This window comes from Cydia amplana, chromosome 1 (assembly GCF_948474715.1).
Source record: "Cydia amplana chromosome 1, ilCydAmpl1.1, whole genome shotgun sequence".
Classification (NCBI taxonomy): domain Eukaryota; kingdom Metazoa; phylum Arthropoda; class Insecta; order Lepidoptera; family Tortricidae; genus Cydia; species Cydia amplana.
The window spans coordinates 15,908,390-15,935,561 of NC_086069.1; the positions used below are offsets into that span (position 1 = coordinate 15,908,390).

The window sequence follows — 27,172 nt, forward strand, 5'->3', positions numbered from 1 at the left end:
CGTCACCTTAATATATGTTTATACATGTATGTTATGGGAAGGAAAATTGTTTGATTTAAGTAAGTACCTATAAGTACATATAAGTAGATATGTACAAGTGCTGAATTTAAACACGGTAAAGCATTGGTATGCTGTGCAGGGTGAAAAAAATATATTTTAACAACCAATCATGCAGCGCACTGAAATTTAATTACAGGGAAAAATGAGGTCAGCGACGGTGGACAGATGACGCGGAACACTGCGACAGCCGAGCGTGAGGTGCCTAAAGACAGATGTCGTCACCACAGGAGACGCTGACGTGGGTAGCTTCTCTCTGATGACTCTTACGAAGAAGGACCGCGGGAGTTAAGGCCACGCTCACATCAAGTTTGTAGCTAGTATTGTAATCGTACACCTTTGAAGGGTTACAATGATGTAAGTGACCAAATTAATTTGATTTCAGAGAGAAAACGTTAGATAGTTACAACTGTTAATTACATTATGCCTAATTAAGCCGTTAATGTAATTACGTAGCTTCTAAAACATTATTTCCATAAAACAGTTCCTATGTCTAAAATTTGAACGTAGTAAATTTAATCACGACCATATAAAGAGATTAGTTAATTATCGATGTCAATTGCTAAATGCTGTGAAAGTTTGTTTCATTATTTCTATTTTAATGTATCAGGCTAAATGTTGGTGATCGCACCATGTTTGTTAGAGAACTTAATTGAAAAAAAGTGTTTTACAGTACTAAAATCAATGCAATAAATTTGGGTTTATTCTATAGGTACTTGCCGATAGTAATGTGTCTATAATCCTACGTGTAATTAAGGTAAACATCATAATCAGCCAATCGATAATGCGCTGGTCAACTCACAAGTATGATGATTATGTAGCTAAAATGACTAATCGTTTGAGGATTTATGATGTTGTAAAGTAAAGGGGTCGATAGTGTGGTTAATAGACCTCTTTCTTTTTTTTTTATTATTAATGTACATATATTTCGTGAACCTTTTCATGGTTTGTAGTGTAAATAAGTCTTTAAATATCCCTTTTTAAGTAACATTAATATTAGTCTGAAGAATAAATAAGTAACATTTACATCTGCAATACCTGCTACCATGAATAAATTAAATAATTGTTTAAATTATTTTTAGCGAAATTACCGTTTGTAGTTTACCTCTATTTGAGTTGCTGTAATTCTTTGTATTATTTTATTGTAATCAGGTGTACAATGAAAAGTATTGGTATTGTATAAACAGACTTCTGTTATCTAAAATAGGATTGGAAAGGAATTAGGCAACACGGCCGAGTGTGATATTATTGTTGATCGTGCACCGGAGGTAGCACGCAGTCGGATGGCCGAGTGTGATATTTCATAAGATTTTGAGAATTAATTATAATTATTTAGTGTAAGTTAGGTTTAACTAATGGCATTCAGTGGGTAGTGATTGAAAATATGATCAGTGTTTCCCCGAATATTTGTTAATTAATCTGTCGGTACTCGCGAAAATGACCCTTCTCTCCTACCCGCCAATTCTAATGATAGAAAAGTATAAATATAACGTACCATGGGGTGGAAGACTCATTCTCGCTTGGCGCTGGAACGAGTAACACTAAATTTAGCACGAAGGTTACTGCTTGTGAACTTAAGATTGTTTAAGAGTGTACGTAGAAGTAAGTAGTTGGAGTAAATTAAAAGTAAATGATTGTACCAAGGACTTTGATTCATCACACAAGCATAAGTAGAACTTAATGTACGGAACCCTAGGAAAGCGAGTCCGACTCGCACTCAATTGCATTATTATTGTTGTGATTGTTTATTATATTTTATATTGATTTTATTGTGCACCATATAAAATTTGCATGCATTTAAGTAAGTATGTTTTATTGCAAATAAATTGATTGATTGACTTGGCCGATTTTTTATCTCTCTTTCGTGTTCTATTGGTACCTACTCGTATTTTCAAAGAACAAGCGCGATTTCCTATTATGTATATATCGCTCCCTACTTGTTATTGTAATTTGTATTGTTTAGTTTTTGAGTTGTGTTCCCCCAACACATCTTATAGTAGGTACATATATATACAACAAACAAATTGGTTATCTCCACATCGTCCTTCAATGCTAAGAAGAAAAGTAGACATAATATATTATTTTAATGTACGTACTTATTTAATAGTATTTTATGCAACCGTTGTTTAAGAGAGGTCAAAAAAGGCTAGTGGCGTGAGTACAACGTTGCATACAATACTTTTTCTACGACCAAGCACTTTGAAATAAAATTGTAAATTTAACAAATATTTTTCATTCAAGAAGTAGCAAAGAATGGAGGGTACGGGCGGGAAAAGAATGAATGAAATAAAAAAAAACATGTCGATGGTTCACTCATCTGTCAGAGATGACAATTAAATATTTCATTCAATATTTTTTAAGTTCGCAGGTCACGTCTACGTTCCTTTGTTCGGTGAGTGTAAGAGGGGCTACCACGAGTATCGAAATTCAAATATCGTCTACCGCCATATCTAATTCGTCTTGCGGTTAATCCCCAGAACTCTTCGGTTTATCAATAAGTGGTGCTATGGAGTGGGTATTTTTAAATATAAGTGATATTGATATATTTATCTATTTTTGTAGGTACTGGGTAATACATCCATCCATAATAAAAACATCTATGACTCAGGAACAACTATAGATTCGATTCGAACCCAGGACCATCGGCTTCACAGGCAGGGTCACTACCCACTAGGCCAGGTCGTCTTTATCATTGGTTTTCATTTTAATCATACTGAATGCGACGCACATACGTTTATATTTTGATTGCTTATTGTCTGTCACCCTACCCATCGAGTTTAAAAAATAAATACTATAATTGCTTATATTTTTATACCTATACGATTTTGCTTTATATTCAGATTCAGGAAGTTTAGGTAGGTAGGTATAAATCATAAATAATCATAATACTTCGACGAAGCATCCATATTGTCCCGTAGCATTGACAACCCTGTTGTCTTTATACTAACTTTTGTTCTAGTCCTACTCGAGTTTGTATTAGATCGGTGTTGTTTCAAGATTGAGTCTTTTGTTAGAGTTGCGCGCATGACCTGTTGCCGACAAAGCCCGGTCTCGTCTTCCTTTGAAAATATCAACATTGACTCATTCGACATGGACATCATCAATTTAATAAGGGGATATTGTCGTCAGCTCAGTTGTATTGTCTCGACTAGCGACATTATCTTGTTCCACGTAAGAACGCCTCACAAATATTTGCAGTGTATCTATGCTCGTAGTTCATTTGTTTTATAAAAGTAGCGATTGCAACAACAGTAGGCGTCTCGAACTACATATATTGCGACTCAATCATTAGTAATTACGAGTAGTAACACTTTATAAAACAAAGTCCCCGCGCCGCGTCCGTCTGTATGTATGTATGTTCGCAATAAACTCAAAAACTACTGAACGGATTCTCATACGGCTTTCACCTATCAATAGAGTGATTATTGAGGAAGGTATATAATTTGTTAAGGTTTTGTATAACCCGTGCGAAGCCTACCGTTAATGTAGGTACTTAATGAAGTACATAGGCCTGCCTACCTATAATTTTATGCTTTCTTAGCGAGCCCAACAGGGCCCAAAAATCAAATTTGCTAGTCACTTTTTTAGTAGGCGCATTCGTTCTATCAAAGCCGCAAGGAATGTGATGTTGCAAGGTGTGTGTGATGTGATGTACCTCTACGGTACGTTATTTCACGATACAGTTTTTAATGTTTTTAGTTTGTCCTCTCGTTGATCCCTAAAGATCATTACTTTTAGATTAGGTATATTTTCTACCAATAGCAATAGGATCAAGGCGGGAACAGTGGCTCAGCTCGAATAGTGGCTCAGTCGCACAAATGTCGTTCTGTACCTAATACTTACCTACAGCACTCTCGCGTGTTAGAATAATCATTGCTCGTCCATTTGAATCTGTTAGATCAATAAATATGTATTATAAAACAAAGTCCCCTGCCGCGTCTGTCTGTCTGTACCTATGTTCGCGATAAACTCAAAAACGACTGTAGGGATTTTGATGCGGTTTTCACCTATTATTAGAGTGATTTTTGAGGAAGGTTTTGGTGTATAATTTGTAAAGGTTTTGTGTAAATTCATTGAACTACCCGTGCGAAGCCGGGGCGAGTCGCTAGTTTTAAATATTTCTGCTGTATTAGCAGGGAAGCGAATAACCGAGAGAGAGGAGTGTTGAAATTAAGTAGATTGAGTGAGCCACTGTTCGAGTTGAGCCACTGTTTCCGCTTTAACGCTACCAATTATATTTATGTCATGTATGACACGAACCACACGGAACGTCATGCAGAATCACAACTAACATTCCCTTGTTTTTCTTTGGCTGCACCCATTTTCTAATATAGGTACCTAGACGTTTAAGGTCAAAGTAACTTTCATTTAGAAAATTAAGTAATTAAAAATACGATAGTAAATGAATCATGTAATTTATTTGTTACACAAATATTAGGTAGGTACATAAATGGAAATAAATAATGCGAAAACTTGATAGAATGAATAGTGCTTAGAAACGTAGATACGTGCATCAAAGAGCGCACGTAATACTTTAAGATAAGATAAGATACGATTTACGTTGATTTACGCAGTCTAATTTAACTTATACCCTAGCATTTGGAAATGTCGGGCTTGGCGCCCTGGCAGTGCGCCTTCCAGGCCGTCCAGCCACCGAAGCCGTGGCGCGCGAAGATCTTCTTCACACAGGTCGCCGCCGCGGTGATGTCGTCCGTGCGCAGCGCTGCAACACACACCGTCAACAACCGAGCTCATCGACTACATATCCAAGCATGTTTACTGTACGCTAGCTCACCTGCGCAGGAGACGTTGCACTCGAGGCCAGGCGGGCCGTCGCGCGTGCACCAGTAGCGGTCGTTGACCTGGAAGAGCCCGTGGTCCCAGGAGCTGTCGCCGTTCAGCTTGCCGATCGCGTCCGTGCGGAAACCGCTCTCCTTCTCCACCAGGCACACCCCTGTAATGACATCGTGGTATCAGAAACGTTATTACAGAACCAGCTACCTACATAGTATAGGTACCACTGTGTACGATGTACAGTCACCAGCGAAAATATATGACTGTGGGCAGCCATGCAAAAATATCTGATGCTCCATTGGAGGCATAAGTATATGACGACACTACCTCGGTAAAAATATGTGATGCTTTGTGGCCGGCAAAAACATCGTTAGTCTGTATCCGCATAAATATCGGATCGGGTCGCTTAAAAATATTTGACGAGTCATAAAAATAAAAATTATGTGATTACTCTCATCTGGCATAAATATCTCTCCACTGTGAATGCAAATACATGGGATGGCAGACGGACCGCCTATATATCTGACACGAAATTATGAAATATGTATGTCATCAATCGGCAAAAACGAACCATACCTGGATAGAATAGAGCCTTAAATTGTATGAAGTGATTTGACAATTCACGAAAAGAGTGCAGACTTGTCATTGCATATGTCTGTCTCACGTATTTCATTTGCAATTTTAAATTGTGACCATGAAGTTATATTTTTTAAACTGGAGCGAGTTGTCACTTTTTTTGCCATACTAATTTGAACCTTATCACCGAGACAGAAAGTTGTTCGTACCAGACTAGAGAAAATGGTCCACTTGAGATAGAAAAACCCGAGCCCTGTGTCTCACTCGCACATGTTGCCAATGTTAAAAAGATACCATTGTGGTAGAAATTATATCAATAAACTACTGAATTTAATTACCTTCTTATACAATTTTAGTGCTATATTCAGACTACAGTTCTGATATCTTTTAAGTAATTTGTAAATAATTATGATGCCAATATTATTAACTGATTAAACCAAGCGCATACACAGCAAAAAAAAACTAAATGTTAGTATGGTAGAATTTGTAGTAACTTTAAATATTAATTGGTATCCCCAACTTGATGACATTTCTTCAAAACACGTGTATGCGAAATTTCTTAAAAATTGTGAAGAAATGTTGTGTTAAAGGTTGTTGGAGTGAAATAATCGCTAATTGTGGAATATTGTTTCACAAGAAAGCCACAATGATTACATTTTACTATAAAAATACAAGACATTGTCAAACTCATTAGGGTGACTATGATGTCGGCACGTTTTGAATCGGTCTCACAGAATTCTTATTATTAACGTAGGTAATGTAAAAGTAAGTTTAACATAATAGGTACCTTATGTTTTTATTTCGGCATGTTTAATTTAAGATTTGTTGTAGAATAATTGAAGGGATGTTTACAAAAACAACATAACTGCTTAGACCGGTTGACACTTTTTTAAGAACATTGTTAATCGTTTCAGGTATCAACCAGTGTAGTCAGGTATGTTGTTTTTGTAAACATCCTTTCAATTGCCAAAATTTAAAACCAAAGTGCTTAACTCCTTAAACATTACAGACTCTCATTTATACATAATATTTTGTTAGGTGTGTCAAATTGATATATGACATTGATTCTTTATAGGTAGGACACATTTCCGTCAATAGAAAAAAGGCACCAACTTTAAAAAAACGTCATATTTGCTAAACAGATCTTCAATGACGCTTACACTTAAAAAAAGCTGAAGTGGACAAAAGGGAAGCCTACCTTTATGAACATACCATGAGTGAGAGCGAAAGAGGCCGACTACAAATGAAAAAAAAACCTGACCACTTAAAATTTCACTTTATTTAGAAAATGACACACCCTACTGATATATTCCATGTTATCCTAATATCCCACATACAGATGTCTTATGGTCACCCTAATTAGAACGAGATGCAGGGCTCTAGTTTGACTTCTCATGTGGACACACTTTTTGGTCAATGTACTCGATCCAGTTTATTAACTCTAAATCCGTGATTGTGACATAATTCAGGTAGACTTTTAATAGAAGATGTGTAATAAAACTAATAAACCTCCTTCTTACATAAAAAGGATGATAAAGAAGTCAACTTGTGGACTGTGACAAGGACAAACAATAATAGCGCTTTCGCTGCTACTCCTACTGAATGATACATAAGACTATCCCGTTCGGTCATTTCCCCCACCCCTCATGCCAGATCCAGTTATATACTAGATTCATGATATGATTGCAATGCCTTCAAATTTACAAATAAATATACATTTTATTCCGTCAAATCGATGATAGAATATAATGTGAGACAGACATATACAATGACAAGTCTGCACTCTTTTCGTGGATTGTCAAATCACTTCATACAATTTACGGCTCTATACCAAACATGTATGGTTCGTTTTGAAGGTCGATAACATATTTGTGATTTTCCAACGTGTCAGATATTATAATAGGCGGTCCGTCGTCCATCCGATGTATTTGCTTTCACAGTGGAGAGATATTTATGCCAGATGAGAGTAATCAGATAATTTTGATTTTTATGAGTAATCAAATATTTTTAAGCGACCCGATCCGATATTTATGCGGATACAGACTAACGATATTTTTGCCGGCCACAAAGCATCACATATTTTTACCGAGGTAGTGTCGTCATATACTTATGCCTCCAATGGAGCATCAGATATTTTTGCACGGCTGCCCACAGTCATATGTTTGTGCTGGTGACTGTACTTACAGTTTCTCATCTGGGGTTCGGGGAAGCCTTGCTTCCTCAGCTCGCGCACCAACTCGCACTTCTCGAACTGCTTCGCTGCCGCCAACACCACCAACGCCGCTAACACTACAAGGACGCGTTTACCCATCTTTGGCTTTACCACACAGAGTTCAATGGAAGGTAAGTAACTAGCTCCTTGCAGCGTTTGTTGATAATGTGCTTGAAACGACGATGGCACACACTTTATATAGGGTTATTTAGTTTCCCTGTAGAATTATTATCTCGAGGTGAAACATAGTCGGTAAGCCCTGAGGATGTCGCAGCGTCTAAAATGCCATGACGTAGAGTGATTCAATCAATAAACAAAAGAGAGACGTGTTAATGATGCAAGTGTTTTGTTTTTTCAGAAGTAATCAGGTAAATTAATATTTTTGTATGTACAGTCACCTGAAATAATATATGTTATTACACAACGAAGGCTGCAAAAATATCTGACACGATCTTTATTTGTAGAGCCATACGAGCGTGTCACATATTCTTCCAGCCTTCGAAGAGCAACATATTGTTGCGGGTACGTGTTGCTAGAAAGTTCTGAACATTTCTTATTTATCCAGTCTGAAAATTGGTTAATAAAATATTATACAAGAAACAAATAGGTATATTTGGCATATTCGATAAAAGCTTTTATCGCCGACTGTAGACTGTAGGTAAGTACACCTACCTACTTTTATTTCATAAGATTTAGGTACCTTCTTATGAAATATACCTATTTATGAATAAATGTAGACTGTCGTATATAAGTACCACTTTTCAAGCAATTTTTGCGAGCCTAACTCAGTAAGGTTGTACGTACGGTCGCCATAATCAGGGTGCCTATATAGCCATGATGCCAATCGTTTGTCCCGTAGCAAACGAAACGCTAATGTCTCTCTGTCGCACTAATATGGAAGAGTGATAGAGAGAGATTACTGTTTCGATCGCTACGGCACGAGCGATTGGCATCTTAGCTAGGCCCTCTGAGCAGCTTAACGGTAATTCTAGATAGACAGCTTAAAATTCGAGTGTGAGCGATATTATTAATAATTAATTGCACCTGTATTTAGTTGGTCTATTGTTCATAAAAATTCCAGTAAACCGTAATAAAAAATTCGTCGTTGTTACGGAATTTAGTTCATTAGCCTGCACATTAGCCTGATTTACTAATTATAATAACTAATAAGTATTTATTGCCCTTGACCTAGAAAGATAAAATGTATTACTTATATCTCTTTTATTTATAAATAGCGATCGACCTTGCGCTATAGGTATTAATTTTACTTTTTAAGAAAAACGCTGAAAAGGTACCATACTTACCTGTAAGATTGTCTACCATGCCAACCATTGTCTGACTCGAAAAGAAAGTGATTCTTTATTAAATGATTTTACTCACTTACCTCAAAACTATTTATTTTGAAATTACTTAAAAAAATGTAGGTGTTTAAAATTCATTCTTACGCACATGTACCTACTTGGATCACCGTCTTACATCATAAGTAAGGTCCATTGTGTAAGTACCAAATTTCAAATTAATCGGTCCAATAGTTTCGGAGCCAATTTAATTGACTGTGACAGACGGCGATCAGAGAGATTACATATATTATGCATTAAGGGTTCCGTTTTTTTTCCTTTAGATTAGAGGTACCTACAGAATCCTAAAAATGTATATGATACGGAACCCTCATTGCGTGAGTGCAAACACTTCAAATTTGTATAGGTACTTACTAAGGTACCTATACAAATTTGAAATCCCAACGCTCAAATACAAACAAGAACATAAAACACAAAGAACATTTAATACATACATTTAATTTGGCATCGTGGGCTTCTACTACTACCTAAGCGACCTAAGCGGACCTACCACCGAAATTTAAGTTACCTAGATAGGTACTTAAAACAATATTTCAAATCTAGCCATCAACTTATAATAGAGAGGTCGAAGTCAACTTAAAAGCAAAATACCTACCTCATGACTTCTATGGGGAAATTCCAAAGTTTCGCCACATTTTCTTATAAATGATTTTTCCAACAAGAAAAACCAATCGGTATTCCATAACGTACCTACGCGCATATCGTTTATTTCAATGCAATAGCGATGATAATGATGCTTTAAGTGCAGTTTGAGGAAGGTAAAAATATTCCTTAAAATTTCCGTAAGAAAATGCGTTTTCAAGAGTAGGTAATTATTATCTACAGTCATGGGTAAATAAAACATAGAATGGAGAAATGAATCACAAGTAACCGTCGACAATGTTTCACACTTTTAAGGAAAATCCGAAGCCCCGAAGTGTCTGAGACGCATTGCGCATACGTGTGCCTTATGGTGGCAAACGACATACAACACAAGAAGACTCGCCTGCCACTGTACCTTATGCATGGAGTTGTCCATGGATGTCGTAGGTACAGACACCATGTTATACCTACTCTATATGTGACACGCTCTTATGGGTCTACATAAGATCGTGTCAGATATTTTTGCTGCCTTCGAAGAGTAACATATTATTGCAGGAGACTGTAGGTACAGTAAGAATATCCGGCCGGAAATGAACTTAGGTTACTTAGGTGACGCCGAATGGCCGAACCAGATTATTTGGCGAAGAACACCCAAAATAATGCCTAAGATTCATTTTGATGATTTGTCGACCATGACGTCGCGTCAATCTTCATGTGCTAAAAATTTTACACGCACCTTTCATTGGACAAGTTACAGTGACAATACTTAGGGCCCGATTCGGATTTTGATCTAGATATCTATTAGACATCACCAAGATACGACAACGATATTTTTAAGATCTAGCCTGTCAAATTTGACATTTCCGCGATTCTGGAGATACTCTTGAACGTTTTCCCCAATGTCTAAAACGTCTCGTTATGTATTTTTAGATCTCAAAACGATTTTGAAACGATCTTACTACGATAATTTAACGTGAAAGTGACTTTGGTTGCCCGAATTGAGCTTCAATTCGGGCAACCATACCTATCTAGTAGATACCTATCTAGTACATATAGTATCGTTTTCTTCTCTAGAATCTAGTTTTCCGAATACCGCGGTTAGTTCATTTATGTTAGGGAGTTTAATTGGTGCACAGAGTGACAGAAAATAGAGACGCTACAATATTAGGCAAGTATACTTTACCGCTCGATGTTGTTCTGCATACGTTTATGGAAAATAGGCAATTTGTATTTATCGTAGATATGCTTGTGTTAAATTTAGTACTTTTTAACCATATCATTTATTTTGTACCCATGTCCCATGGTATAGGGGAAACTGTTGTACCTTGGACATGGTTTTACCTCGGATAGATGGCAATATTTCCACATTGCCACGGTTATTGAAATATTTCATTTATATTATTTGAAACGTTATTATTAAGTATAAAAAACAAGCTATCAACGAAACTTGAGAGCGGCTGGTAACTCAAGAAAAAAATTAAAATATAAATTATGTTATGAAAAGTCAGTATTTCGAACTTTACATCAAGGATGATTATTTCATGTTTTGCTAATAGATAGTAAAACTTAATATAATAAGTTAAACTTAAGTTAATTAGGTACTCGATGGTAGGATCATTTCAGCCTAATCTCAATTGGAAGTGCTAATTACCAAGCTTACTTGTCCAAAAAGTTGCTTTGTTGTACCTCGGACAACGAAAATAGGTTGTACCTTGGCCCGTACTTGCTACATACTGAAAATATTTTCTTTAACTTAAGGTTTCATATTTGACGTATTTATAATTATTAGTTATATACGTTATAAGTTACCAAGTAATCAATTTTAGAAACAATACATAAAATGTTTTAAGCAAAAATAAAAATTTACCATTGCTAAGTATATTTTTCGAAGGTAATTGTACTAGAAAAATCTATTCAATGGCGTAAATATGCTAAAAATATCTGTGATTTCATATATAAATATTTTTTCTATAATTAAATTATAAATTAATTAATTAAAATTATCATGTCCGAGGTACAACGGGAAATGACCAAGGTACATCAGGGGTGTTGTTCCTTGGACACTTTTCCCTTTTTTTTTGTCAACGTATCCCATCAAAATAAATAAACTGATCTTTAAATTTTATATCGTAATAGATAGTTTATTAATGTATCTTATAAGATTCGGATAAACAATAATTCTACAGCCATTAGTTTTTTTTTTCTAAAATTCATAAAAGAAGAAACTGTCCGAGGTAAAACAGCTTCCCCTACCTACCAAGTCAGCATCAAATAGATACTGATGGTAGATATCGGTAAATACATCCTTATTTTTATTGGTAACAAAGATGTGTTAAGTAGGTATATATATTTGGCCACTTGTCGTCGCCATCTATTTAATGCTGACTGTACCTACATACTTGAAATATTTTTTGGTTTAATACAATTTTATTTTTAGTCCAGTACCAGGACTTCAAAATTTACCTACACAAGGCATCTTTAAAACAATGCGATAGGCGCGAGACAGAAATCTTCCGAAAGCTGTCCGAAAGTGCTTTGCCATCGGAGTACCTATGTTAGGTTAGGAGCTATCACGGAGCTATCAATAAATAAACATAAAATATAAATAAATGTGAAACCGCAGGCTACGCCTCTTCATGTAAATATACCTGTACACTATTTACGCAATTTATTTGCAAATCACACAATCTATGTCAAACTCTTGATGGGACGTTGACATCTTTAGAACTCACATACCGAGCAAACCTCTGCTGGCTAGGGGCTCATATTACGGCATTTAAATGGGGGAGGTACCTAGGTGAGTTAAAACAGAGGTAAGTTAAGAGTAAGTAAATTAGTTAGGTACGGCTTATTACGGTATGTGAAAGCAAAAACCGGATTCATCCTGAGGGTCGCGAAGTTGGAATCTCGACACAATGCGAATTTTAATTCGTTTGTGGTGACCGTTCCGACTGAACATCTAGCGACCTTCACCAAGGAGGAGTTTTGGCCGAAGGGTGTCAAGTTTCGGCGGTTCCGCGGCTGGTTCCCTGACACTGCGGGGTTGCGTAATGCATCGCAATCATAATGTGTTTTTTAGTGTTTAGATATATTTTTATAATATGTATGCTAGTTTTAAGGTATTTATGTATGGGCCACTAGTTGCCTGAAATAAACGATTTCATTCATTCATTCATTCATTCATTACTACTAGTTCAAACCGCAGCTGGTCACACGATGCAAGTTCTTTGTTGTCAAACAACTCGTCACGGCTTACGGCAAAGCAACGTAACACGTATAAACCTACTGATGTATCATCACTTCGAGATAAGCCTACAGGAAACTATAGAAGGCCTAGGTATATAAAGTGTTTGCTGCCGCCACTTCAAGCATACCGCCAGCGAACGCTGCAAGGAGCTGTAGTTACCTTCTGTTGAACTCTTCGTGGTGTACTGAACGATGACCAAACTCGTGCTGGTAGTACTGGGGGCGTTAGTGGCGTTGGCGGCTGCGAAGCACTTCGAGAAGTGCGAGCTGGTGCGGGAGCTGAGGAAGCAAGGCTTCCCCGAACCCCAGATGAGAGACTGTAAGTACATCGTACACATACACAGTGGTATATACTATGTAGGTAGTTGGTCATTTGAAAACGTTTCTGATACCACGATGTTATTACAGGGGTGTGCCTGGTGGAGAAGGAGAGCGGTTTCCGCACGGACGCGATCGGCAAGCTGAACGGCGATAGCTCCTGGGACCACGGACTCTTCCAGGTCAACGACCGCTACTGGTGCACGCGCGACGGCCCGCCTGGCCTCGAGTGCAACGTCTCCTGCGCAGGTGAGCTAGCATACAGTAAACATGCTTGGATATGTACATGTAGTCGATGAGCTCGGTTGTTGACGGTGTGTGTGTTGCAGCGCTGCGCACGGACGACATCACCGCGGCGGCGACCTGTGTGAAGAAGATCTTCGCGCGCCACGGCTTCGGCGGCTGGACGGCCTGGAAGGCGCACTGCCAGGGCGCCAAGCCCGACATTTCCAAATGCTAGATGCCCATTTATAGACATTAGACACCCATCAACGATCAATTTAACATAACTGATTTTTTTTAACATGTGCCACGAAAACTCTTTCACCTTGCAGTTTGTGGATTTTATTTTCTAAACATACTCATTTTTATTCCCCTTCGAGCATATACTGCTATGACCATTAGAATAGAACTTGACTTATCGACGTTGACGTAGAACCTACCCGCTGAGGTTGATTACCAAAGTTGTCACCCTAGTCATTTGATAATAATTAATAACTAACCTAAGGAATTAGCTGAAGTCTCTAATGAAATAAATAATGAAATAAATAAATAAATAAAAGTCTCCGAGGAGCTTTTTGGGTAGGTATTATTTCAATTACTGATTTTTACACATAAATTAAACTATCCTATTTATTTCACGAATAAACATTACCTATTTGTTCATACACATCCTATTTTTTTAATACCGCACTGTGAGGATGTACTTGTACGGTCTCCCAGCAAGTCCAACCGACCGCCTGGCGCCCAATCCTTCATACTTTTCCTTTCCTCCATTTCAGCGCCCTTGCCGTCACTGCGCCCGAGGCCCTGTTCACGGTTGACTCTGTAATTGGTCTTACTGAAGCCTTATACGCTAGGTGCACGACTGGTACTGCCCTCATTTTGTCGGACTTTCTACGTTAAATCTTATGGAGTAAAATTAGTTCAAGCGGCTGCCGCTAGTACTAATGTCGGACATTCCATAAGATTACCTGTGTTTGTGACGATCAGCGCCACTTCCCCCTCCACCGACTTCACACCTTGCCAATTGCCCATACCTACTGTGCGAGCTGTGTAGTTAATACTGAACAAGTATGGAACCAAGGCAAGGCTATACAGAGCTTGGGATACGCTTTGCATCAGCAACCTAATCCCAAGAAAGCGCTAGTTTTACAAAAGCGATTGCCGATGACCCAAAAGGAAAACTAGACCTGTAAAGATAAATTAGATAAAGGATAGTTTATTCAAGTAGGCATATTATAATGCGCTTATGAACGTCAAATAAAGCTACACCGGCTTCAACCCTACTGTGTGGTCATGATCGTCCTTACAAAATTCTCCGCCTCGAAAATAATGTACCATTAATGTCTACATCTCGTTCACTGCGCCAAACTGTTACCTACTTATAGTAGTAGCAATTTCACAGCAAACCGACCGGGTAATGAGATACCGGTGAAGCGTAGACGGTTGCTATTATACCCGACACTTTCTACAAAGCACACTCACTTTAAAAGCCATGAACATCATGGATGCTACAAGACGCTAAGGATTTATAGAATGTCTTGTCATCTTGTGTGATCGTATCCATAGCATAGCGCCAATTAATCCAGGGTGCGTAGCCAACATGCAATCGTTAACGCTACTTAGGGTCTCCCCAGAATATCGAGGCGCATTCGACAAAAACCGATAAGAAAAAGCTTTATGTCCGCGCAATAAGAGCGAAAAAACCGTCGATTTTTAGTCACGACATTGCTAGTTTGATCATTTGGTACCTAACTTTTAACTAATAATTATTTTATTATTAAGTAACTAAAATGACTATGCTTTCAGGTAGGTAGGTTTTTTGAGACATAAGCATGCGTTTATTTGATAACCGCACGAGACAATTTTGTACACCTGCATAGTAGGTAAAACATAGAGATCAAATGTATAAATTAATGTATCTACCATCTTTCTTGTTACCTATGTTTAACAAAATAAATTAAACTGAACTGAACTGAACAGGTTTTGTTTTAGAGTAAAGACTGACCCCCTTGTTCATAAAACTTTACGGGCCTGATTTAGTTAAATGAAGTTTTATCCCTTTCTTACAAATACATAAGTGAAAATGACAGATAAAGACAAACGATTCATAGCCAATTCAAACCAGTAACGCGTTTATGAATAACGCCAAGTCTTGCTAACTTAAAAAACATAAACCACAGTGCATTATTTCATTTTCTTTATTTAAAAACACAATATTAAAATATACCGAACAACGGTCAACGTATGACACATGCGCACCTCGTCATTATCATCTTCATCCTATAGTAGTTTATGCAACAGTGATATAATAAGGGTTCTTAAAATTCAAGGGTCGAAGTTACAAAACGAGACGTAGTCGAGTTTTGTAAAAAAAGACCCGAGAATTTTAAGAACCAATTATGAGCTGTTGCATACATTACTTTTTCTATGACAGCTGCAGCAAAAAAAAAGAGTTATTATTTAAAAAAAAGAGTTATTATTTAAAAAAAATTGAGTTATTATTTAAAAAAAAAAGAGTTATTATTGTAAATGAAAACATACCTCTTTCAATCAAGATGATCGGAACTTGTATCTTTAAAAAAAATAAAGCAGTTGTATTATACTCATAAGATGACTGCTACCAGTCATCTTATGAGCCTATAGACAAATCATTCAAATGACATTGCTTTAGATATCACTGTCAGTCATTTAATTGACACATTTAATTGCTGGAGTAGAAAAAATACTATTACTACTAACAAATTCACCTTGTAATTACTGCGTAAGATAATAATAAAAACTTTCAATACTTTTGTTGTCTCTGGTTTTGTTCCTCGACCCTCTTGTAGACTTCCTTCATTTTGGTGAGAAAATCGTTTTGCATTGTCGTCAACTAAAACAGAGACAAAATAATCATGATACAGATCAAAGCCGTAAATACAGTAGGTAACTACAATGATACTTTAAAATATGACACTCACAAGTCAGTATTGCCAGCGCAATCAAATAGTCCAGAGACACTAAGCGTCGAGTTTAGTAAAGCTACAAGTTACAACTGCGCTGTTTAAAGATAAAAGATAAAGATAGTTTATTATTCAATTAGGCTATGCTTACCAATCTTACGCTACAAGATTTAAATATCCCCTCAATTGAAGGAGGGTACATATCCCAATATGGGACCGGCAAGAAACTCGACGGGACACATTTTCAAAACATCTCTTTCTTGCTCTTGTTTACTTCTCTTTCTTGTAACCATAATTGTTAATGCATGCAATGTTCATCTAGACATGCTTTTGTTATTCTTTCATTGTGCTTTTGTCCTACGTACGCTTCGAAGCAACAGTGACATTTTTTATACGCAAATATTTTTTAGCGCAATTTACAAAAATAACGATTATCACAGCGCTGTATGGGAGTTAACGCTCTTTTCAATTTACTAGCCTCTGGTACCTATTACTCAGTAAGTCGACATTAAATACTCGCAAAATCAGCTACTTATAGCAAACCATTTGTCGGTTTTAGGGCGAATCCCTTCAGAATCTTCTTAACCCTTTTCCAAGCACAGTACGATTTATCACCAAAACTTATTTATTTGGATATTTTTGATAAACTTTCTACATCGATGCGGCCCGAAAAAGGGTAAACATATTCACTGCCAGCGACGGTTTTTCCCGTGTCATCGGCTACATTCGTAGCGCGTAGCGTAGCTCGCGCTGGCATTGAATGTGTTTAGCAGGTTTTACTGTTTGAATTTAATAGTTATTTGTACAACAAGAGATCAAAGTTTGATATTTCTTCGAGTGCTTATTTTGAGTCCCGTGCAAGCGAAAGATTCTATACTATTTAGAATCTTGAGTGTAGTAAGGGACTCAAAAGCGCACGAGATGTAAATAACTTTGATCTCGTGTAGTTCACAAAACTTTTCACCTCAGCAGTGAGAACATATTAGAGAACCCGAAAAATGTATTCCTTCTTCATCACTTACCTATTCACTCATGTTTTCTTAAGATATACCAACAATTAAGTTTTCACCTCAGCAGCTCGAACAAGGGTACTTTGCTACTTAAAAACAGTGAGCAAAATCGCATTTTGTTCACTGAGTGAGACAAAATGAGCAAAATGCGATTTTGCTGCGAAGTTTATTGTGAAGAGTCAGTCCAACTAGTAGTGTAGTGTACTCACGCTGCCGGCTGCGAGTTCCCTGAGGCGGGCGAGGTCGGCGACGCCGGCCGCCTTCTCGAGCTCGTACTTGGCGGTGGCGTCCTTGATGCTCTGCGTGAGCCGCGCCGCGTGCGCCGCCTCCGAGCTGGCGCACCGGTGCTTCTCAGAGTACTCCAAGAGGACGCTGGAAATTTATATTTGTTACGCAAGGGTGCAAAGTTATTGAGAAACAAAGCGAAAGAACGAACTTAAAAAAAAATAACTCGAACGTGGAATTCGGAGCGTAGCGAGGGTCAAGGTTTCAAAAATCAAGGTGAAATGTGTAACCTGTAGTGCACTAAAGTCGACCGCACTATGAACTCAAGCCCGTAGAGGCAACGAAAGCGAGCCGCCTATCTCTTTGAAAGCACATAGTTTTTAGATATATGCCACTGTAATATTATATTAGTTATTAGTATGTTTAACAAAAGGCTGGCCTCTCTGCCTGCTCAACAAAAAAATAAACTTAAATTATATGTAGATATCTAACTGCCAATTTTGCCGTAAGTGCTAACTGTTGCTAGAAAGTCTGGGTCAAGGAAACATTTTAGCATTAGCTAGTTTTCTGCGAGATCGATTAAAGAAAATGAAGACCCGCTGAGTCATAAAATCTAACAGAGAGGCGACGAGAACATTTGCATGCAGTAAAACTGTAGATGGTAAACTGACCTGTCGAGGTCGGCCTGCTTCTGCTGGCGCGCCTGCTGGCGCTGCTGGCGGCAGCGCGCGGCGCGCTGGGCCGCGTCTAGCGCGTCGGCCAGCGCGCCGCGCAGCTCGCCCAGCTCCGTGCCCAGCACGGCCAGCTCGCCCTCCAAGCTGTCCGTGTCCAGGTCGCCGGTCTCCAACTCCCTGCAAGTGCATACTCCATTACCACCACTATTTACATCTAGGCCAGAGTTACCTTAGACCATAGACTAGGAATCCTCTAGACTGAGCATAGTAACGCTACCCCCTCTGCCACTTAGGGTCTCCCCAAACTTATCGACGCGGAATCGGCAATGCCAATAGAAATGAAACTTTATGTCCACGCAATAAGAGCGAAAAAGACGCCGACGCGTCGGCCGTCGACGGCCGAACGGAGCCGAACCGAACCTTACCTGTTTATGCTGTTTACTATCGGCTTTCGCCGAATCCGCGTCGATAAGTATGGGGAGACCCTTATACGGTAGTTTTACTCCATCTTCGAGTCAATCCCGTGCCGTGATTGGTCCGTGTCTTTGAACGGACCAATCACGGCACGGGATTCGCTCACGTCGTCCCCCCGCACCCCCGTATTTTTGGCTGCATCGGTTTCATGAAATAATTGCTCTAAACTCAGTCTAGAGGATTCCTAGTCTATGCCTTAGACGGACTTTAATAAATCTTATTAACTTTTATGGGTAAGTAAAGGTAAACCAGAACTTTGGGAGTATTGTCAAGAGGGCGCTCGTTTTGAATTTTATATAGCAACAATTTGTATAGTGGGGACAATGGAAATTGGCAGATGATTTTTGTTTTATTCCGACAACTTTAATAAGTGCGAAGTTTGATGTTTGGATATTTCTTCGGTTTTTACGCTTAAATAGCTGACTCGATTTAGATAAAATGAATAGCGTAAAGTCAATAAGTAACGCAAGAGTTAGGTATAAGTAAGAATTTATATAGATAATTTTACAAATAAAATTATTTAACGTACCAAATATGTTCTAATCAGCATAGTTGAAATCGGGATCTAAATATTCTTCAGTCATCAAGGAATTTGACTCGTTCTCAACATTATACTCAAAATCGGGATCTAAATATTCTTCAGTCATTAAGACATCAACCAAATCGTGACGACCTGACTATAGTGACATTTGTCTATAAGTTTGAAACTTACCCGTCAATTCAGATGCTAATTTCGTTGTTTTCTAATGGAAGAAATTTCTCTCCCGCATGTTTTTTTTCCAATAAATAACTATATACACTATTTACAACGTTTTTCTCTGTAAAATCTAAAACTTTCGGCACGATTATTGCAGTCTAATAATAATTCACACGAAACTAGACAAAGCAATGTTTACATTGTCAATATTGACAACTATCATAGAGGGTAGATGTTGTCTATTATTAAAATTGTTGCCATTGCTAGAAATTAGTACCAACAAATTTCCGTAACATGGCGCACCCTCAATAGATCCTGGTTCACCTATAATAGAACGTATACAAACCTATAACATATAGCTCAGAATATATACATCCAATTAGTATAATTTTGAATGGCATAACGTGCAATAAGTATAACGTGCGATACGTATAACAATGAATTCTATAATTTTATAATGAATAATGAACTTTACATATAATATCGTTTATTATAAGTATAAAAAGGTATAACGTTGAAATAATATAATATACAAAACAAATACCACGCAATAAACCTAACCTTTTATTTTTCTGGGGGGTAACAATTCTAACCTAACCTATCCTACTTTTCTGGTAACAGTTTCTTTCTCTGAGGGGTCACAGTTCCAACCTAACCTAACCTACTTTTCTGATAGCAGTTTTTTCTGTGGGGGGTCATAGTTCTAACCTTACCTAACCTATTTTTATGGTAGCAGTTTCTTTTTCTGTGGGGTAACAATTCTAACCTAACCTACTTTTCTGGTAGCAGTTTCTTTCTTTGAGGGGTCACAGTTCTAACCTAACCTAACCTACTTTTCTGGTAGCAGTTTCTTTTTCTGGGGAGTCACAGTTCTAACCTAACCTAACCTACTTTTCTGGTAGCAGTTTCTTTTTCTGGGGAGTCACAGTTCTAACCTAACCTACTTTTCTTACAGTAATTAGTTTCGATGACCTATGAAATACTGAGCTATCCAAATAATTTTACTGATGTTTTGTTCAAATACTTATATGAGATGTTATTCATTATTTTAATTTATATGCATAATGAATGTTATATTAAATGTAATTAGTTTATTTGTATGTTATACGAAACAGCGGTATGTATATTGTATGTTATATTATTTTTATGTTATACTAATTGAAAATATAGATTTAGTGCATTATACATAAGATTAGTATACGTTTTGAACGTTTGTGAACTGAAATTATACCAAAAGTGCGTATTCATTATGACACGCACCCCACTGTGTGCAATTACGTTAAGAGCTAGTCTCCCCAAGCCCAATTAGCAAAAAGGGATTTAATTTTATCGACTGGCAACACAGAGTTTCTTGAAGCCTAGGAAAGGAACACTACTATAAGGGCTCATTTAGACGGCGCGCGAACTCGTATACGATTTTAGTTACATTGCGGACTATTGAGGTTACACCAATTCAGCCGACCGATCGAATGACGCAATGTAATGAAACTCGCATGCGAGTTCTCGCATCGTCTAAATGAGCCCTAAGGATCTGAAGTCAAACTGCAATCTAATAATTATGCTTATGACACAATGCTACTCATGCTCTAATGAGGGTGAATCGACTTTTTCTTTTCACTCAGTTCCATGGTTTCGTGAATTTTTGTGGTCGTTATAAGCCCTTTCTACAATGAGCCATCTACCAAGTACGATAATAATATATAACGTAACGTGGTACAAGAGTTCTTCTAACAAACTTACTGCTATTGTAGCCTAGCTGACAGGACAGAATAGTAACAAGAAATAATTGATTCACCCATGTACATCTATTTTTATTTCATTAATCTATTCACCAAGTAAATAAGTGAACAGTAAGTTCTCTATTTCTCTGAGTTGTAGATTAAGAGCCAACAGGAGCTAAGATTTAAATATTTTAGGTAAATATACCCGTCTCGCTAACGGAAGCGGCTCCTAAAACTAGTGCGATAAGGACAAGGCGAAAAATCCTGCGTAAAAATATCAAAAATCGAGGTTTCGTACTCGACTGTTTCCTCCTCCAAAACTTAACCAATCGTAACCAAATTTGGAAATCTAAATGATTATGACATTATCTGTGTCGGACCGTTTTGCTTTTTTGACTAATTGATGTCAGTTTTGAATAGCACGCCTCTCATTGCGGCATAGTCAATTAGGCCATTTTGGCCATTTTTGAAGGGCTCTAGCGCCTTAAAAAACAATAATATCAAAAAAGCAAAACACAGATAATGACAATATTAATCTGTGTTGAAAAAATCATTGCTCTAGCTTCAAAACCCACGGAGGAAACAGTCGAGTACGTTTGTATGGAGAAATGACCACTCCTGTTGGCTCTTAAGAAAGACTTTCAAACTTACTTAATGCTATCAGCCATTTTCATAATGTCGTGCAGGAGCGTGTTGGACTGGTCCAGCGTGGGCATCATGGACTGCAGGTTGTGCAGACTGCTCTCCTTCTGCGTGACAGTTGCTGACAGGGTGCTGAGCTTCATCTCCACCTCTCTCAAGTTCTGTCCCGCTTGCTCCACCTGACCTCTGATGTCTTCCGCGTCATATACCTTGAAAATGAAAATTGTTATGTAGTGTTAAAAAAATATTATTAAGTAATAGCACTGGTAGTTATAAGTTAGTAAATTGTAGGTTAAGTTTATAGCAATGTGTGGCTGGAAAGCTAGAGTTAGTAGGATAAGGTTATGCTTTTAGGATCAATTAGATCCAAATTTTATGTAATTGTGATTTATCTCTAATCCACACTAATATTATAAATGCGAAAGTGTGTCTGTCTGTCTGTCTGTCTGTCTGTTACCTCTTCACGCTTAAACCGCTGAACCGATTTAGTTGAAATTTGGCATAGACACTTTGAGTTTCGGGAAAAGACATAGAATAATTTTTATCCCAGAACTCACCCCTCAAGGGGGTGAAAAGGCGGGTGGAACTTTGTAAGGGAAATCAATAACCGCTGAACCGATTTAGACGAAACTTGGTATGCGGGTAGTATAAGCTGTGGGGAGGGATATAGAATAGTTTTTACCCCCAAAATCATCCCTTTAGGGTGTAAAAAATGGGGTGAAAATTTATAGAATGCACCAATTTGGGGATGAAAAGAAAGATGAATAAAAAGCAGATTTGTTTAAAAAGTAAGGTACCGAAATTACTTATTACACGCAGACGAAGTCGCGGGCAAAAGCTAGTAAATAAATAACAAGCCCTGTACCAATTAGTTTTCGGAAAAAAATACCATTTAATATTTTACTCTAATATTTAGCTGCAGATCTCGATCAGTATAGGGGAGTAGGTACCTATCATGAATAATGAACACTTAGTTACAGTACCTTCGAAGCCTTTTTCCTTGCTTTCTTTTCCAAAATACCATCCCTGTGAGCTCTCTTCTTTTCCAGCAGAATATCCGTCTGTTTGTTCTCTTCAGTGATGGCCTCCAACTCTTTTATCACTTCAGCCTCTATCTCTTTCTCCTGGTCGACTTCCTCTTCTAATAATGGTATGTCATGCTCGAGCTGTAATAGATATATAGGATAAAATAAAACCAAGTTTTTGGAACAGATTGTTGATAATGTTTTATGTTTAATACCTCACATTCAGACAGACATCAATATCATCAATATTTATAAAGTTATTTTTAGTTAAAAGTTTTGTGTTTCACTCAGGGGCAAAATTTACTTAACCTTTCTGCTTTGCCACCCTCGCAACACTTAAGATTCCATTTTTGGAGCCACTTGCTACGCTCATGGTTCAATTTTGGAATCATTCACTTTCGGTATCAATATTAAACAAAATTTTTACCAGACCAACCTGAAGAAAATGTAAACTTGCCGGATGTGGATAAAATGCAATTTTCTCATCAGTTTTTGAACCATCAAGAGAGCCTTTACCAGCTTGTGTGATGAAAATAAATTTATTGAATTAACTATTACTTTATCAGACTACAGCCTGCTTTCCCTTTCAAAGAGTTTTTATGGGTTTTTATTTTTGCATAAGACTTATTTTTTATCTCAAAGATATAACTAGTGGCTCTGTGAGCTGTAGACCTCGCGAGCATAGCTTATTGGGACCGTGCACGATGACAGCGCCACACAACGTTTTGATCAATCAACAATACAAAGATTATAATTTATTAAAAAAAAATACGAAGTTTAAGTGAAAAAAAAAATACAAAAAGTTATGTCTTACTGGGGATCGAACCCAGACTTTCTGTGTGCAAACAAAAAAAAAGCCATTGTTTACAAAATGCGTCATAATAGTTCTTGGCTAAGCTGACGAAATTCGGCTACTCATTCTCGAGTACAAACTAAATATCTAAGTACCGCCTAAACCAGCAATACAATTTTTCTGCATTTTTTGCCATTTACTATATAAATATGTCTCAAAAAGAAAATACTCTTATGATATCGATACGACTATTTGTTTAAGTGCGAGGTATCACAACTCCTCCATTTTTGAAAATTTCCAAAAACGGGATTGACAAAAGAAATTTATTTACTCATAGAATCTGGTCACAAAATTTCACAAGAATCGGTTGAGAATTGTGACCTGTGGAGGTGAACATCCGGACATACAAAAGCAAAATGCCTGAGTCAAAACGTAGACCTTCGCTACGCTTCGGTCAATAAGATTATCTAGTAATTCTTATACATATTAGGTAAGCTCTTTTATATAGGTATAGGTCATGATATTTTGGATAACTTGGTTATTCCTTCCTATATTTAGTAACAAATATATTAAAATGTACCTGCTCCAGGCGTTCTGCCATGTTACCCTTCTCTGCAGCCTCCATATTCCTCATTTGAATTAGATTATCCTTCTTTTCTGTTAAAGCTTTTAACTGAAATTGTAACATAGGTAGGCACATAAAATATAATTAGACTATTTTTTTTTAAATAGTTCAATTATTCTTAAAAAGGAGTCATAAAGGGCTTTTCCTATTTAGATTAATGGTGTGTGGGTGTGTGGACGAGGGATCCTTTCCGCGTGTTGTTACCTGGATGCTGCTCAAAACATCTGACACAGATGAAAAGGCCTATTATTATTATTATTCAACACTAAGTTATCTAATTCATTCAAATTCCATTTTTTTTCAGAGACAGTCCTAAAGACAAGTTAAATGAATATTGTGAACTTGACAATAATGTATACCTCATCATTAACAGCAAATCGTTCCTCCTCACTGGCTGCGATATCCCCCAGCCTGGCGTCATTGAACACCATCTGGTTGAAGAGCACGTACAAGATGGTGTACGAGGTCATAGTGGTGGGCTGCAGCAGGTCCCTAATGAGGAAGCACAGGTTGGCTTCTGGCATGATGGAGACCATGTGGTTGATGACGCGTGTAATGTTGATCACAGGCAGCAGGTCACGGTAGTATGTTGTGTGCTCGTCGGATTCTTCTGGAAACTGGAATGTATAAGAGTTAGTATTGAAACTAAAACCTAGTTTGGATCATAAAGATGTTTAAGGTTGGCAGAAATAAATACACAATACCAGTCTCCAAGGAGTCTAAGCACAGCATGCTTTGTATAAAATTAAAGTTTTTTCGATGTGTATATTTTATTTTGTTATGTTGGTAGAGACTGGCAGATTTGCCTAAGGCCCAGACCTGTGCCTAGGGCGGGTAGAGAATGTCTCATGGTATTAAGTTCGCCTTTTGTACATAAGTTTTTCTTTCGTGTAAATAAAAAATAAATAAAATATAGCATTAACTTATGCCATCAACATTCAGTATCGGTATTCAGTTTTTTCCACACCCAGATTTCTCTTAAGTGACTATGTTTAGCATCATACCATTAACACAGCATCGCTGCTAACGCCAAGACGATCTAATATGTGGAACAGAGCCACCATAACAGCCTGGGGTCGCTTCAGGTCCGCCGTCGTTAGCTGCATGTCCGGGAACACGCCATTCCAGTTCGTCAGGAAGTTGTCCACAGCTATTGTCGACACTGGATCAAACAATATTTCACTTTTATACGGTATTTCATTACGATGTTACCCATAAGGCGAATGGTATTTCCAAATAAACTTTCACATACTTAATTAGTTTCTTAATAACGTATAGTAATTTTTCGTACACATAACCTTACCTTTTTCCATTTTGCCGATTTCTCTAACGAATATGAGCGCCACGAATTTTAGAGTCACTAATTCTAATACACCGTCAATTCAATATAGATTATTTAAAAGAAACAATTACTAATTCTATCAATTGTATGGGATACAATAAAAAAAATATTTTAATTATGTCGAAATTTCAAAACAAATTCAACCAACGTCTCGCAAACGTCTCGTCCAATGAAAAAAGAATCATACGTCATTGGTCCTTGACAATTATCATATATTACTGGTCAGGCTATACTGGCAGTGGCAGTCAGGGGTGCCAACTTAGGGGTTTTACCACTAAATTTAGGGGAAAAAAAAGCAACTAGTGGTTTTTTTAGGGACTAAATATTTTTAGTGGATTTTTTAGGGATTTTTGTAAAAGTGTTCACGATGTGAGAAGCTACATACTATACTGGAAAAGTGATGGGTAGGACATCAATTTAAAATGAGTTTGTATGAGTACCTCATTTTCTAAAATGAGGTGTTACAATGTCTTACTTCAAATGAGGTGAGGTACTAGCATATTTTCAGCATCGACTATTCCATTAATTCCAACAGTGACAATTTTTCAGCGATATTCAAGTACGTCGCGTGTCTGTCTCACTCCCTCTTTGGGTATTTCTAATTCATTGTTTCATTTGGAAAGGATTTTTGAGGGGTTCATGTCACAGAGAGGCGGTGAGTGGTACAAACTCAACGCATTTCTCGGTGGACCTTTTGTCGTTGCAATAAGGTTTGTAGTTCGGCAGTTGACAGTGTGAACCATTACTCGTTTCTTCATTTGAGACATTTGAGTTTTGAGTGTCGGCGAGCAGGCGAGCACCTAGCGCCTCGCGCGATCCAGTGACTCTCTTGCGAGTTGTACGAGTTTTGAGGATCGCGAGACTCGCGAGTGAATTTGAACGGATAAGAGTTATTTGAAATTTGAAGTGTGTGAATGATTTGTCTGATGGTGGCAAGAGGTGTTTGTGATGCGCGCGAGTAAAGGAGTAAAATTAATAGAGGAGTGAAGTAAGACATTTTTGCGGTACGAAGTACTGCGACAAATTAACATAATGAGTGGTACAAATGAGGTGCCTCACGAGTGAGCGACTCAACACTACTGGAAACGAAACGTTCTCGATATATTAGTGTATCCCACTCTGTGTTGCTTAAACTCGCAAGTGCGACTGAGAAGGAAATACACGGCTGAACGTTCCGATTTACGCTACACAGTGAATTGTAACGTGATTATATGATCTTTCGTCGCTTTAAATGTGGTTCAGACCATCCTTTTGGTCAGGCCCCCTTGTCGGGTCGGGCAGTGTTAGGTCGGCCACATACATACGGAATGTTTACCCGATTTTCTTACGAAATGACCATGATGATGATGATGATGTGTGAACGGAACTTCGCTATACACATTCATACAGCTGTCTGGTTTGCTTATTTGCACATGCCATTTCATACGGAAGACGAATAGAAAGTCCGTATGTTCCGGCCTAATAATAAAAAGCAAGTACGTTACGGCGGATCAGGGAGATGCAAGGAGGGTCAAGGCAGGGTATACGTGCGGTAGTCTGTTAAGGCTATAAGCTTGATATAGGTATTGGGCCCCACCAAAAGTGTCGTGTGAATAAGCTATTAGCGCTCTATTTTGGCTCTGTGGCGTCGTGGC

At 37.7% G+C, this 27,172-nt stretch overlaps 3 protein-coding genes across 3 annotated transcripts; 1 reads left to right on the forward strand and 2 right to left on the reverse strand.

Moving 5' to 3' along the window:
- Nucleotides 1-4,649: 4,649 nt before the first annotated feature.
- Nucleotides 4,650-7,771, reverse strand: LOC134653474 (lysozyme-like). Its single transcript, XM_063508844.1, has 3 exons — nt 7,612-7,771; nt 4,853-5,011; nt 4,650-4,780 (listed from the first exon to the last, which is right to left on the reverse strand). The coding sequence occupies exons 1-3, from the start codon at nt 7,736-7,738 to the stop codon at nt 4,650-4,652; spliced, it is 417 nt and encodes a 138-aa protein (XP_063364914.1). The 5' UTR covers nt 7,739-7,771.
- Nucleotides 7,772-12,921: 5,150 nt separating this feature from the next.
- LOC134653483 (lysozyme-like) lies at nt 12,922-13,603 on the forward strand. Its single transcript, XM_063508856.1, has 3 exons — nt 12,922-13,144; nt 13,234-13,392; nt 13,473-13,603. The coding sequence occupies exons 1-3, from the start codon at nt 13,018-13,020 to the stop codon at nt 13,601-13,603; spliced, it is 417 nt and encodes a 138-aa protein (XP_063364926.1). The 5' UTR covers nt 12,922-13,017.
- Nucleotides 13,604-16,096: 2,493 nt separating this feature from the next.
- Nucleotides 16,097-25,552, reverse strand: LOC134648928 (spindle assembly abnormal protein 7-like). Its single transcript, XM_063503554.1, has 9 exons — nt 25,500-25,552; nt 25,201-25,358; nt 24,556-24,813; nt 24,152-24,244; nt 22,737-22,919; nt 21,763-21,962; nt 18,217-18,396; nt 17,530-17,692; nt 16,097-16,240 (listed from the first exon to the last, which is right to left on the reverse strand). Exons 1-9 carry the CDS (start codon nt 25,507-25,509, stop codon nt 16,151-16,153), a joined length of 1,335 nt encoding a protein of 444 aa, XP_063359624.1. The 5' UTR covers nt 25,510-25,552; the 3' UTR covers nt 16,097-16,150.
- Nucleotides 25,553-27,172: the final 1,620 nt, after the last annotated feature.